Below are 15,508 nucleotides of genomic sequence, written 5' to 3' on the forward strand. Positions count from 1 at the left end.
GACTGCAAACTATGCAAAAATAACCAGATAACACACCTGAACAATTCTCTCAGAAAACACCAGAGTGCACTACTGCATAGTTAAGATGATTTATGGGCAGACTAAATGTTATTATTGACATGTGCATTTGGTCTACTTCACATGCTGCTAATGGTGATTTTCTTAGTTTTGGGTATTTAATTTTAAGGCAGAGACCTGATGCTCAGTGTTCCTTCACACCTGAATTTCTTGTTGTTTTTCTCTGCTGTCGAAACCAGGCTAAATGAAAATAGGTATCAAAAGACAGTGGTACTGAACATGAAGTTATCCAAGATGATGCACTCAACTTAATGATGAGATCTGCCATCAGAAGATTCTTAAGAAAATTGTCTCTCATTTTTGATAGAAGATCATCCAAGAGCATTTTTCATACTGTAAGGAGACATGGCAGCTAACAGAGATGTTCATTATTAAATAACCAGAACTTTTGGTTATACAAAATTAACCATAGAATTATACAAATTAAACATAGAAGAACCTTTCTTCTATGTTTCCATTGTAAACTATATAATCGTTCAGGCCAGAAGGCATCTTGTGAGGTTTGTAGTCCAACCTTCTGTTTAAAGCAGGGTCACAGTGAATTCAGACTATGCTGCTTAAACTATGTCTAGTTGGTCCCGAAAAACTCCACAGACGGAGATTTCAGAGCCACTCTGGAGAGCCCATTCATGTATTTATCCTCCTCACAATGAATGTTTTTTCTCACACCAAATCAGAACCCCACCTGTATCAAGTTGCAACCATGATTTCTTTTTCTCCTATCACAAAAGCCAGTGAAGAGGCTATAGAGATTTATTCTCTATAGCCTCCTCATACATATTAGGGGTTAGCTATAAGGTCCCCCCTAAAGCCTTCTCCAGGCTGAACAAGAGCCATTCCCTTGGCCTTTCCTCACAGGAGTGTGCTCCAATCCTGACTGTTCTGGTGGCTTTCCACTTACACTCACTCCAGTCTTTCCTGGATCTTAACTATGTGTGTTACACACACATCCTTTTACGCACAGGTTCTCCAAATGCATAATCCTACTTTTCTTTGAGGCTTACCTTGTCAAAGTGGTCAATATTCATGATGCCTCTGTGGGAACCTAAACGTGAGGCTCTTGAAGGAGGTGGACTACCTCACATTGCACCAAATTAGCAGCAGAAGCAGCAGGCCTGGGTATTGGGGCTCCCTGGTTGCAGGAATCCAGACAAATGTTTTTGCCTGCTGTTCCTGTCAAATAAATAAAGACAAATTCTACCTCCAACTTGAGCAGATTTCCTGAGGTGCTTACGTATATGGGGACTAACAGGTTAAACTAAAATGAATGGAACACCAGGTTTCATTCATGCATGAGGTACTTGAAGGTTGCATTAGACTCACCACAAACACCTCTCAATTCATCCTTTCATTAATGAACAGCACTTTCATACTTAGGTTACTTGAAATGTTGTAACTGTATGTTTCTAGTGCTAAACACAATTAAATAGTAATGTAGCTGATACAGTCACAGCACTGTTACAACTAAGGTGGGGGACTTCCCATACCATCCAGATTTTAAGCATTTTTAAAGCAAGATCATTAAACTGATGTGCTGAGGGTGCATAGTATTGCCCAATGAAATGCAGTCCAAGTCATGCATCATTATGGTACCAAAACCTTAATCTATCTGAAAAATTTAGTGCTTATATTTTGGCCACTGAATGTTCTACAAAAAGTATTTAATGAAAGAGGGGCCTTTGGTGCAAGTCTGCTCGATTTCTGGTTTCAACAGTGAAGCTTCAGGTGGTCATTTCAGACTACAGAGTGCCAAGTGCAGAGCCCTGTGCAGCAGAGCTCTGCTCCAGTGAAATAAGAGTTCCCCAGGAAATAGTGCACTAGCAGGGCACCTCTACTAAGTGGAATCAACAATGGCCACATATTAAAGACTGTATCATCAAGAGTTCTACAAGTGTCAGAGAACTTTGCTGCCTTCTATGCTCCATGCATATACATAAGAGTCTTCTGCTAGTAAATCAATGAAACCTCTTTGCTGCTGCTATCAGTACAGTGGGCAACTTACTCTGCCAGACTTCTCTAAATGCAAAGCACTGGCTCATTTTTGAGGGCATTACTGTTGTAGTGGATACTATGGCAAAACAGTCACTCTCCAGTCGATAAGCATCATACAAGAAACGTTTTAAAATGTTTTTGAAAGCACATCTCAAGGAAATCCTCAACCTCCCCTTAGCGTTTCCAAATAGTTCCCATTGTAGTTGATGAATGCAATTGATGTTAGCAAATGGATTACATTATTTTCTATGACAAATAAGTGAATAGGTGTACTGTGACATTTTTTATATACCCACTGCACAAGAGCCTGGCAAGGCTTATCATTGAAGTTATAAATAAAGATTAACCACATTAGACTTAAGGCTGACAAAAATACAGACTTGAGTGTGCATATTACCAGCAGCCAAGCTCTATTTCTCCAATGATCCCGTGTTCACTGCTTACTGTTCCTTTCCATATCTTTTCAAGAGGCTTGGGAACAGAAAATTATTCCAGTTTTGGTATAAGGTACAAAGTTAAACGATTAGACAATTACAATCTGGAATTATCAAGTGAGAATTATAAATCTGTGAGTAAAACTGGAGAAGTACTTAAGTGTAACACCCTGCAGAAACTGTTAACAGTAACTATAGAGCACCACTAATTTCTGTGGTATGAAGTTTTTCCAGTTATATCCCTGCTGTGAAGCTCCCTTGGGAATAGAAGGGATTACTCTTAAAAAATAAACTGAATATAAATCTCTGACAACAGGCTATTAGGTCTGCTTTGTGTTTTGATGAGATTTATGCAAGTGCCCAAGTGAAGAGATGCAAATTACCTTTCAGAATGTTTACTGGACCCAAACAGTACTATTTCCACTAACAGACGCTAGTAACAGTGAACTCTGCAGATGCATCACAGAAAAACGCTTCTGATCCTCTTGTGTTTGGAAATGTATTCTTACATTTCTCTTCTACTTCTCCAATCCTTCCTCCCTGCTCTCTGTAACTTATCATTGCAATATAAATGTAATAACACTGAAAATATTAATATTAATAAAAACACATTCACAGTGGGAAAGTAATGACTCAAGCTTGTAACTTCTCTTACACATTCCACCAATAATCTCTTAAGAAACAAGCATCAAATACCATGACTTTATACAAGTAGCACCATTTAAAATCGTAAGAAAGCACAATGAATATGTTTTTATACATTTTATTGCTTGTAATAACTGTAGCATCATTTACAGCTTTCATTTCCAACACATCAAAGAGAATCAGCACAAACAAAAACCTATCCAAGCTCAGCACTGCTGAAGTGGAACCTTGGTTACATAAGCGCTGTACACCTTGGTGTGTAACAGACCTAAGAACAGTCAGTTCATCCAAACACTTTAAGTACAGTCACTCCAGCTTCATGCATTTTTCAGGGCTGTCCTAAGTTTCATTTTAGGGGTGCAAAAAGAAGAAAAAGCTACAAGATTTACAGAGATGACTCACTTTTAAACCAAAATTCTTACGTCTAAATTATTAAACTACAGCAAGGGCCCTTCTTCAGCTGTAAAAATTTTGCTCTGCAAAACAAAGAAGAAAACAAAATTAGTCACATTGCTGTATCAAGCACAAGAAAGATCAGCAGCAGCCTAAAGACTTGCTGGTTCATGCTGCATCTATTCTCATTTCTGTCAAAATTGTGCCAGATTCAGTCACCAGCTCCTGAGCCGAAATGGAAGTAGATATAAAACCAATCACTTCCGCAAGGGCTTTGTCTTTTTAAATCCTGGCTGAAAACCTGAGACTTGCCCAACAAGCGCCTGCATGCAATCCCCTACTATCTGCACAGAAACTCGCAGAGTCTCAAACCAAGACAGTCCATTTGGTTTTACTCATTTCTTTTAGTTGTTTATGAACTACTTCTTAAAATGAAAGTTATTATTAAGTAGCCATTGTGATGAACAAGCTTTATCCTCTGATTTCTTAATGTAGGTATAAATCGTTCTAGCTGATGCATTTGTTATTTAGCTTACCTCACTGGCTTAAATACGAAAGTCAGCACAAGAAGGAAGGAGTAACAGAAGGCAGAAAACAAGCCCAATTCAAACAGGTAGAACTGAAATACCATAGAATTAATAATAGATAGAACAAACATCTCAGTACGCACTGAAGACCCCACAGGAGGCTGTGAGGTAGTCCTTAACTAGCAACATCACTGAAGTTTAAGTTGTCCAGCCCCTCAGAAGCCACAGTACAGACTTTGCCATGTTAGATTTCAGTAAATGAGCCTAGAACCTCCCTCCCCACCTCTATAAGACCCCCAGGATCAAAATTAAACAAAATTACAACAGGATTACGCTTAGGTATATTCTGCTGTGCTTCAAGGTGGGAGTTTTACCTGAAGTGAACCCTTAACCTCTGAAGATTCCAATAATGTAGGAGCAGAAACCGTGCAGGGATTCCCAGCAATGTTCCCGGGCCAGCTTCATTGCTTCTGTTTCATTTTCAGACCCTTGACTATGTTGGGTTGGTTTTGTAAGTGGTAGTATTGGAGGTTTTAATATTTTCTTAATAGAGCTTTTCCCTGCTCCCCTTCCAGAAGTGGAAGTTTTCTGGACTGATTTGACTCGGTTTGCTGCATCTCCTGGTTCCATACCAGCAGCTATTTGCTTCATGAGAGCTTCTGAGGGAGCCTTTTGGCACATGGTGATCTTCAACACTTGTGTGGATTCGCAGGCATGCGGGAGCTTTCTAAGTTCCATGGCGATCTGGTTCCAGTAAATCTTTGGGTTGTTTGTGAAAGCACGACAGACTGATGGCTTGCCAGTGAATTCACACCAGTAGGTCATGCCTTGGCTTTTGCATTCAATTCTAAGTTTCATCTCCTCATCCCCACTCATGCTCATTGTGCAAACATCTTTGGTTTTAGTCCGAAAATTGATTACTGCACCATTGCTTCTTTTCTTTGGCTTCAACTTCTGTCCCAATCCTCCCATGCCACAGATCACTACTAGGAAAAGAAGAGCAAAACTCTTCATGGTGAGAGGAGATGACTGAAATCCTTGGGCAACACGATCCAAAATACGTGAAAGCAGTAAGTGGCTGCTCACAATTTAAAGGCTTGGTGCACAAAGGAGCCTCTTACCAGTGGAACATGGGACGGAAGGTTTATTTTTTTTTTAATAAAAATAATAAATCACACTTCAGTAAGCATGTGCCATAATTTATAGCCTGAGGGAGTGTCAAATAACCTGTGAACCCCCAAGAAGGTAACAGGACAAACCTTGTAAATGCAGTTAAATATAGAGTGATAGTTGTATAACTGAGAAGCACATTCCTATCCAGGATGAACATGTCATATTTGATTTGAACAGATATTTTCCATTCTCCAGCTGCTTTATAGCCAGCTATCTTCATGCCAGAGCTTGTAAGACCATACTGAAGTAAAAACAGATGAAAGTGCCAAAGCAATCTATGCCGCTACATCTGGGTGATTAAAATGTGTCTTACTAATAAAGGCTGATTTGTGGAATGGGTTTTCTGTGGATTTGTACAGTAAGGATCCAACGTTAACACTTCATCAGCACATGACACAAGTCAGCACAGTGGGGACACATTGAAGAATCAAGTGCACATTCTTTGAGCTGTGAAAGATTTTTAGACTTGCAGTTTTCAAGCATGTTAAGAAATAAAGGTTTAGCAAAATAAGGTATTACAGGCCTAAATATAAACCAAACATTTGGAAGTGTATCACCATTGTCACACCATGGGTTGTTTTCAGCCAAAGGAGCAAGACAACAGAGCTAGTTTATCATGGCTTTCAGCAGCAGGGAAGAGACCCCAGAGTATGTCAGATATTTGTGTTTTATCACCTTCCACTTTTTTTCTAAATAGGTATTTTCCTGTTCATAATAAATGAGCTGTAAAACTGCCGTAAAACTGCCATAAAACAAAGGCAAGAGAACAGAAATGTATTACTGCAGAGTCCTGTACTAGCAGTTTCTGCTACAGCAAGTAAAAGCAGAGCTAAGGAAAATCATGGTAACTTTCTTGGCATCCAGGAGGTCATGAGAAGAATCCCTTCCAAAATTCTGCAAGCCACAGTACATTTCTGGCTAATAAGACCCCAGCAGACATGTATGATACACCAAGTCTGACCTGAACAGCTTCTGGAATAGTGAGCATATAATTTAAGTATGCTTGAATAACTGGGGTGCTAGAAACCCTGGGTATAAGAATGGCCATACACAATGGAATAGAACACTATTTTGTATATCTAGCAGTTCAATAGGTATTGATAAAGAAAATAACAAGGTAAAACCATTCATTGAACACAGACAGTGAAGCAGAACAGAAAACTAAAATTGCAAAAGGTGCTTCTCTAATACTTAACACTTAGAGACCCTGGCTGCTGTGGCATCCCAGCTTGTCCGGGAGTTGTCTGCTTCAAGATGGAACCACTTGGAACAGCCATTTTGGGTAGCCTGAACCTCATTCTTCCAGTGAACATGCCATGAAGTTCCCCATGACTAAACACCATTTGTTAGCGAGAACAACATAGCTTTCTTTCCCTCTCCTCTCTAAGGCAATTTTAATCACATTTTTAGTAGAGGTCTCATTTCTATCTTTCTGCCATTTGTTCCCCCCGACTGTCTCTTTCAAAGGACAGCCTTAGGAGTCTCAAGTTTTAGGAGAAACAGCAATGGTACAAACCTACTTCAGATTCACAATTCACTCTTCTATTTTTTCTGGAGGTCTTCTTGCCCAACATCCAGCCAGCCAGAAGAATCTTGTTGCCTACCTCACACTTCATTTCACCGCACCTTCATGTCAAGAATTTAAAATCCCTACTGCAAACAGTCAAATAACTATTAATATTTGACAAACAAATGTATTATTTACACTTGGTTATGCATAACAGCACTGACAGTTCCTAGGTTAGAAACTAAAGCCATTCATCTCTCTTGTTCTAATAGTTGTTAAAAAGTTCAAAACTACTCAAAAGTTACTTTATAACAGTTTCAGACCTATTGTTCTGAAAGTTTTTAAAGTGCAATCATGGAAACAAAACAGACTACAAGGACCAATACCAAAGTTTGGACTCAAGAGCACTGGTATATTTATGTATTACAGTTAATATGTTAATGATCAGTGTTTGTCTTGCTCCCATCTGGCATGTGTGCCCCGTCTGCCTGTACATCACATGAAACAGCTCATGGTCTGTTGTACCAGTGGAAAACAACTGTCCTTTTACAAGTTAAGTCAGGATGCCAGCAGTGAACTACAGGAGCAGAAGAACTGGCAAATATTTAATTCTCCTGTCATTGCTGCAGCACCACCACCAACAGGCAAGTGGTAACACCTTGAGCACTTGCAGGTTATGTGGGTATCCTCTACAACTCATTAGCTCAAATCCTTCCATCTCTGCATAATCTCTACAGAAGCTGGAAGCTCCCCCACTCAATATTCTTTCAGTTCTTCCTGCTTCAATTTTTAGTCTCTTATGTTGCTTAAGCTAAAGTCATTAACAGAAGTCAAATATAGCAGAAATACTTAATCATGGTAAAAAAAATTATTTTCATAAGAAGTTAACTCAGTTCATATCTTCTGAGACAGGTCTACGCAACAAAACAACTGAGAATCAAACATCAGGTAGTTAAGCAACTTCTTTTTTATTTAAATGAACTGGGAAACTGGGAATTTTCTCAAATTAAAAATAGAAACTTTTAAAAATCTGCAGTTCTGAACATTACATATACACATATGCTACATACTGGCAATTAGAAATGCTTTCATTTATGACCTAAAGATGAAAAATTTAAGGTTATTCCAGGTTAAAGACTGGTATCGCTTTTCAGCATGTCTTAACAATTACATGACTGTTTGACAGAATTACCCCTACTTCAAGCCAATGAAACTTGTTGGAAACAAAGTTAACAATACTGACATATGAAGAGACAATATTTTAGATCAATATACACAATTAATTCACCCACCTTAATGTTTTACTCTAGTAACAGAGATACTTTTGGGCCTTGTTGATGAATTCTGCTGTTAATTAATTCAGCAATGCAACTGTATGCCTAAATTCAAGGCAGTAACTCTAGCAGTAGAAATGTTAACTCCAATTGTGAAACACATTTGAGTCTCAGTATTAGAAATCATATTTTTAAAATATTTAGCAAAAATAATATTGCTGCCCCCTGAAAAGAGTCGCAGCTTAACAGTGGTGCTATTAAGAACATCACAGAAGTGAGTGTGAATGAGGAAAAGGGAGGCAGAAAACATAAAGCATTCTAAAAATCACCCACATATGGCATTTCTCATGCTCTTTTTGAGTACTACTGAACTCTAGAAAGCTTAGCTTTTGCACTACATTATGCATCACAGACACTCCCAACCCTCCCACCCAAAGAGCTGCAAAACAAACTTCTCCCAAAAAAATTCCCTTTTAGGTCTACACTGCGAAACCCACTAAATACTAAATATTTTTTTTTTTTAAAAAGAGGGAGCAAAATGAAACTGCAACTGAAGTTTTCAGAGACACAAAGAGACACTGTGGATCCCATTACACTTCAAATTTAGTCCAAAGTGATCATTCAAGAGCACCAAATAGCAACACTGATCATGCTGGTAAATTTGTGAAGAGCACTATACAAGATTAAAAACTAAACACTCAAGTCTTAAGAAAAATGTATATACAAAAGTCTCTGTATACAAAATGCATTTTTATGTAAACGTGTATGCACTGTTTTTAACACAAATCAACAATTTAAGAACTTGACCAGTTGTCAGAGGATTGCTAGGCAAAGACCGTTAATCTAATTAATTTATATACTGTGATGTAAGGTAAAAAGCCCAGTGTAAAAAAGTAAAAAACAAAAACCATTTTAATTCAAGCTTTGAACAGTGGTATTTAAGAGGCAGTGCCCTGATTGCAAAATATTCTGTACAGTAGTTTATGGCATAACATTCAACAGTACAATTGGGATTTACAGTATGGGCGACATAAAATGAGTGGCTCAGGATTTAGAAGATGAATGCAAATGCCAATACACTTGGAAGAATAATGATATATTCCCACAGAAGAATCTCGAGCCTCATTTATATAGCCTGGAAATAAACACAAAACCAATTCAGGGAATCTTCATGAAGACAGAATTATAATGTAATTTAAGTAGAATTAGGCATAGATTTTCACATGGGTATCAATATGGTTCAATAAGTAGGTTATTTTTTACTTTTTCAACTTAAAACACTCATGTTATGGAAAGCAGAGCAGCCTTCTTAAAAATAGTACAGTAGTAATAACCTAGAATTGACTTTAAAAGCTCATTACTTACCCCTTCGTGTTTCCAGTATGTGTTACCACTGTTCCACAGAGCTATACAAGAAAAAAAAAACCACAAACCAAAACCATCATTTTCTTTTGCCCATGAGTGGAACAGAAATACTGTGTCTGAATAAGGTGAGACAAGCTCAGCTGGCATGAACTATTCTCAAACTTGTACCCACTTAAGCAAGAATTTTTCCAAAGAGGAGGAAATAGATTCATGGGTTTCTCTACCAACCTTTCTTTATTATCTTTTTTATCTTTGTTTCATGATAGGAAGAAACGTTTGCATTACTATTCACCACCACTCCTTTGAGAACATAACCTAGCCTCCCATTTTGCTCTCATAAAAGCAGTGGCTGTATTTGAGGCTATTTGTATCTTTGGCACATATATAAAAACACTTGTGTGAGATACCTATAGAGATCTCATACTTGTATTTACATATTTCATATTTATAAAGAAAAATATTGGCTTCTCTTTCCAGCAAAATAATCCATCTGATTCTGAAGGACAAAAAATCCCTATGGGATTCTTCACACCTGCAAAAGTGCAGGTGTACAGAAATCTATTTGAATTCATGTCTCAAAGTGTCTCCCAAAATAATTTACAGGAAACGAGAAAAAGGAAGGATAGCGTAAGAGTGAAGAGTTTGCCAAAATCAAAATTAGAAACAAGACTCTATGTGCTGCAGGAATCCCAGACTGAGAAATTCAAAAAGCATGTCTCACTCAATTAGCAGTTTTGCAAATTATGTCAACATACAGAAGTCAGCACTGCTGAACCTCTACATTTTATTATGGCAGCCCATTTTGAGTAACTTAAAACTTAAGATTTAAGAAAATAAAGTCAAGACTGAACTAGTGGGTCTTTGTTTAAATGATTCTTTTAGGTTAGTAATTTTTAGCTTATTCAGGAGCACTGTATTAATCACTATTCATCAATCACCAAAATATCACAGAAAACATGCTATGAATGTCAAGAATATTAACATTCATATTAAAGATTCAAAGATCAGAAAGGTGCTTCTAAGGCCTGAACAATTATTAGTTTCCTCTTATGTAAAATATCAAAAGACCTTAGCACTGAAAGTCCTTCGATATGCCAGAAGAAAGTATTTTTGAATTAAACACATACTAGGTTTTAATATTCAGAGAGTACCCTTAAGTTGCAGAACATATCATGACAATTGTAACTGTAAGTATCCCTAAAAGTATTGTTACATATAAAAATTTCCTTCAGAAGGAATCAAGATTTGGTTAGCAAATTAATTATTGTTAAATAGAGTTCTAATGAATAATAACATACACCTGATTCAGCCACAAAATCTGGCATGACTTCCAAACTGTGAGTTCTCTTGGTATTTACCCATTATGAAAGGAATTTCTCTACTAATACTCAACCTGTACTTTCAGTCACGAGGTCGCAAGTTAAGGCACAGTGAGCATAGATTTCAATTGTAAGTTAGATCCTTCCTTAAGCAACTCAGATATTTTGCAACCCTAACTATCAAAACTGTGGGACACTCTATGGTGTCCCTATGGAAACTGAAAGTCTCACAGTAGCTAAGGTTTTACAGCACAGAAGTTGGAGATACAGAAAAGAACTCAAATCCCCTTCTTTGTAAACAAAACTCGACTTTCTTATTTTGTGACATTACACTAGTTCCACCCATGCAGAAACACCCACTTTCTCTGTTTGTGTTTTCTGCATACCCTGCATCCACAGGAAAAACTACTCTTGTCACAATCCAAGAAATGAAACAATTTGGGATTAAGAATGCATTCCATCCTATCACTTTCAATGACTATCAGAGTATTTTAATGTGTTTATCAATTTAGGACCACCCACTGGCCTAGATGAATACCTAATCACCTGGATTTTAAGACCTAATTTTGGCAATTACTGTGTTAAGTTGCTGGAAATGACGACAATATCTGCTGCTACGTAAAGAATATTGGAGAAATATAAATCATACAAATTTTCTATAGTGAGTAACCATGCAAAAAAAAAAAACAAACACCCCACATAAATAAGTGATTCTCTTTAAAACGTGCAGAAAAGTGGATAGGTGACTAATATAGTAGATTAAGTAAGGACACATGAAGGCATGCAGTTTCAGACTTGGTTTACCTTGTAAAAACAGGATTGTGTATACCATATAAATGCTCTTTATGATAACCATTATTACCATTTTCCGTACTGTAATAAAATAAATACACCAAGAAAGACCATGTTAACTATAAAATGTGCTATGTACAGTATGGCTTCTAAGACATGTACATGGATGTCAGTATTATGTGCAAAGATAAACTGTATCTGTACAATAGAACATACTTTTCCTTTATAACATTCAGGAGTTGTGGTATAATTATAATTTAATATTTTTTAAATACTTTTATATATTCTCCAAAAATTAAGTATTTTGGTATTCTTGAATTTGATATTCTAATATAATCTATATTGTCTGGGGAAACAGAACACGTTACCTCATTTGAAGCAACAAGTTACATGAAAAATATAAACCCTCCCACCAGAATAATTGTAACAAATACCAGCAAAAATGTCTTACATTTTCATGGGTATGGTTTCACCACTAAAAAACACAGAAAAGGAGGAGTAATTAACTAGACACTAATAAGTGAGTAATTTTAGCTGTACATGCCTGTTTCTGCTCCACTGACTAGTGAATGTGTAATGAAAAATAACCAGTGTGAAAACTGAGAAATGCAGTGCACAGGCTAACTGAACAATGAGCAAAACCAAAGAGTAGAAAACAGTGAAAACAAAACTGATGGGAAAATGTGCAAGAACAGTTATCATAAAGTAAAATGCCAAGTCCCTGAGACAGAGGAACTGCAATTGAAAAAGGAAAGACTTGTTAGGAATAACTAAGACAGAAAGAAAGCAAAAAATTCATTCAAGAAGATTACAAAGCAGGCATAATTCACCTTAACAGGTTACTTAGCAAAGCTAATCACTTGTACATTTAGAATACATTTATATAATCACTGTACATGAAGCTCTGAAAACCTCATTCTGAAATAAGTTTCTCAAAGTCAGGGCTGACACTATCTGCACAGAGTCACAGCAAGTCAAGGCAACCACATCCCACCTGCACAAAGCACTGTGCAGGCACCAACCCAAACCTGCAATACTTTACAAGAACATACAGTTCTAATCTGAAAGTGCAGAAGGTCTCAGGATTATAGTGCCTTCATGTGAGATACTACAAAAATATTTCAATCCATGTGCCATTTAGCTTACTTAGGAGTATATACTTACTCATCATATACATCCTCTGTATCCATTCTACGATAGTATTTGGAGAGTTTCACAGCAAAAATTATGGCAGGAATTAAAAATATTGAAGAGCCTCCCAAACCAAACCAGAAGGTATTCTGAAACAGAGCAGAATCCAGGAAAAAGACATTGACATTCTAATCATTGTTACTGGAAGAACACAGCCAAAATTAGTGGCACTGGCCTTATGGATTATCTGAAGCTCCTTATACTACATGGGGTAGGGCATGTTAGGTATTCTCTACTGTCAGTGTGAACTAAAGTAAGAACAGCACTGTCCTCAAATGCAACCAAATAGAAATGTGTCTGAAGTTGCTCAAAGCTACACTGCCATAGTGCCCTAAGTTATTTCAATGTACTCAGCCTTGGGCGAGAAAGTAATTTTGCATCTCAGCATTAATTTACCAGTCACATTTTTCCTTTCTCCTTTCTTGGTATTTTAAAGTATTCATCTTTCTCATGGTTCTTTCTCAAAATCCAAGTTTCCAGCACTTTTTCAAGGTACTTTTAAACTTGCTAACTGCAGCCTGTTTGTGTAACTGATTTCATTATCATACAGTTGAACTGAGTTATCACCAGATGTTAAAAAGATCATTTTTCAAATTTGATTTGTATTGGCTGGAGGCATTGTGACTTTCAAGTGACTCAGCTAAGTTCTATCATCAGGAAAATCATGGTCCATCTCCCACCAGATGGTTAGTGGCTACACAAAGGAGAACAGAAGCTCTGTAACATGCCAGATAATCGATGATTCTGCCAGGCTAGGAGGTTTATGGGGTTAAGCATTATCAAGATTAAGCATTTTGTGGTTAAAGCACTATCAGGGTTTGAATGCTTTGGCTTTGATTGATTATACACATTTACTCTTGGTATAATTAGGACCCTGCTACAAGTGCCATAAAGCTAAGCAATAGCTAGGAGATATTTTAGGTAGTTTCCAGACATGGTTTCTTATGCTCTTTTTAATACATACTGCCCTCTTTCCAAGCTCTTTTGGCAAGATGAAAAACCAATACTGCCCTTATATATTGCAACCAGTCATGTTCCAAGTCTCCACTGTATAGGAATGTATCAAGGTCTGCTACAAGTCAAATGATAAAACCTCATTCAGGTTTTCTAGATTCCAGGGAAGATACCTGAGAAAGCTTTTCCTTCACATTTCTCACTCACTTCCTTCCCCCACTCCCTCTCCTTAAGTCAGAAACATTTACAGCTGAAAACTTCAGATCTTTATGCTTTTCCATTTCAAGGTCATTCAGAATCAAGTAATCAAACAGAAAACCAGCTATTTTTTTCCAAGATCTTTTATTCCAAACCAGTAGTACTGTATTTACTTTGCAATTCAAGTTGTAAGAAATTTAATAAGAATAGTTAATTTTACAGCATTCTTGCTAATAGAAGCCTAAGTTTACAGGGAACATAAAACAAGTCCAGAACTGGTTTAGCTTTGGATTTGATCCAGATCTGAACTTCTTTTTTTCCACTGCATAACTTTGAACGTGACACTTTATTGTCATACTTCAGAACAGCCTAGCCAGAATAATTAAATGCAGATGTACATTCAAAGAATTTCCCACTGCCCCAGTTCTGAATAACAGAAAATATTCCTTACCACAGAATCAATTATATAGCTGCATAGAAAAATATCTACTGCTGTATCTATCACATTGGCAATAGGCTTGCATGCTGCTACCTCCATGGCAATCTGAAAGACATTAAAAAAATAAGTATATAGTTCAAAGTATGTAACAGAATAAAATAAGAATCTCAAAACTTGCTACAGATTATAGCTACAGATGCTATTAAATTGTTTTCTCTCACCCTATCAAATTCTAATGGGGGTATGCTATCAACTGAACAACTCTAAAACCTCAGCTTACTTTCTTAAAGGCTGCAGCTGAAGAAAGAAAAATCAAAAAAGATGCTAATGACATCAATTTGAACTAAGCAGGGACATGCTCAGTGCAGTATTAGCACAAATGCTAATGGCAGATTTCAATCTAGCCCTGGGAAAAAAAAAACGTAGTTTTTACATCTTATTCCAATCAACACAACTCATCATTTCTGTTCTATTTCAAAAACAACAGAACTATTTACAGAAGACAAGTTTTCCCCTTCATAGTAAGTACAAATCTCTTACAAACTGAAACTATAAAACATACTATCAAAGCAACATGATCATTATTATCATCTAGATTTTTCACATCCTTTTCAAACACAGCTTCTCTCATGAAGTTAATGCATCTTACCGACTCCTTGACCCACTCAATGTATTGCTCAAAGTAGCCAACAATGGTATCCATGTACTTTTTCGTCTCCTAGGAACACAAAAAAGTGAAGTGAATAAAAGTAAATGAAACTTTATCTCCATGAAATCATAAATTAATGTACTTTAATTAACTAAAGCTCACCTGTACAATAACTAGAGAAGCGTTGTTATTTATGAGAAGCTGGGCAGCATTAACAGCGCTTATGACATTTTTTACCTTAACCTGGAGAGGAAGAGACAGCATTTAATATAAATAAATAACTTTCATGCTGTTACAATGGCTCTGCAGTCATTTTTGGGACCCTATTCTCTTTAAAAACCAATGTTACTGTCCTGTCAAAACATGCAAATCCAGACAGAACATGAGCCAGCCTATAGATTCACGATCACCTGACAAAATTCTCTCACTACTAAGAAAGGAAGACATTGATAATTATAAACAGTATCTTTTCCTGAATCCTATGTTACCAATTTATATACTAGATCAGCTTTCTCTTCCATTCTCTTTCATTTCTGTAAAAGTAGAAATACATTCATCAATGTAGTATATATGTTACA

General features: G+C 36.8%; 2 protein-coding genes across 12 annotated transcripts in view; both read right to left on the reverse strand.

Annotated features, from left to right (window-relative positions):
• Positions 1 to 3,251: 3,251 nt before the first annotated feature.
• Positions 3,252 to 6,708, reverse strand: FGFBP2 (fibroblast growth factor binding protein 2). Its single transcript, XM_062636425.1, has 2 exons — positions 4,444 to 6,708; positions 3,252 to 3,625 (listed from the first exon to the last, which is right to left on the reverse strand). The coding sequence occupies exon 1, from the start codon at positions 5,081 to 5,083 to the stop codon at positions 4,457 to 4,459; it is 627 nt and encodes a 208-aa protein (XP_062492409.1). The 5' UTR covers positions 5,084 to 6,708; the 3' UTR covers positions 3,252 to 3,625; positions 4,444 to 4,456.
• Positions 6,709 to 7,698: 990 nt separating this feature from the next.
• The window catches only part of PROM1 (prominin 1), a 63,058-nt gene continuing 55,248 nt past the window's right edge, over positions 7,699 to 15,508 (reverse strand). For 7 of the 11 annotated variants that reach the window (XM_062636414.1, XM_062636423.1, XM_062636416.1 and 4 more), the window contains 7 exons: positions 15,093 to 15,173; positions 14,931 to 14,999; positions 14,294 to 14,386; positions 12,664 to 12,779; positions 11,512 to 11,580; positions 9,389 to 9,429; positions 7,699 to 9,158 (listed from right to left, as the gene is read on the reverse strand). In XM_062636414.1, coding sequence (XP_062492398.1) covers positions 9,411 to 9,429; positions 11,512 to 11,580; positions 12,664 to 12,779; positions 14,294 to 14,386; positions 14,931 to 14,999; positions 15,093 to 15,173 — 447 coding nt within the window. In that variant the 3' untranslated portion in view covers positions 7,699 to 9,158; positions 9,389 to 9,410. The other 4 variants (XM_062636420.1, XM_062636422.1, XM_062636421.1 and 1 more) reach the window with 2 other exon arrangements.

The sequence above is a fragment of the Pezoporus occidentalis genome, unplaced genomic scaffold (genome assembly GCF_034315485.1).
Source record: "Pezoporus occidentalis ecotype Australia unplaced genomic scaffold, CSIRO_AGI_Poc_V1 ctg48, whole genome shotgun sequence".
Taxonomy (NCBI): Eukaryota; Metazoa; Chordata; class Aves; order Psittaciformes; family Psittacidae; genus Pezoporus; species Pezoporus occidentalis.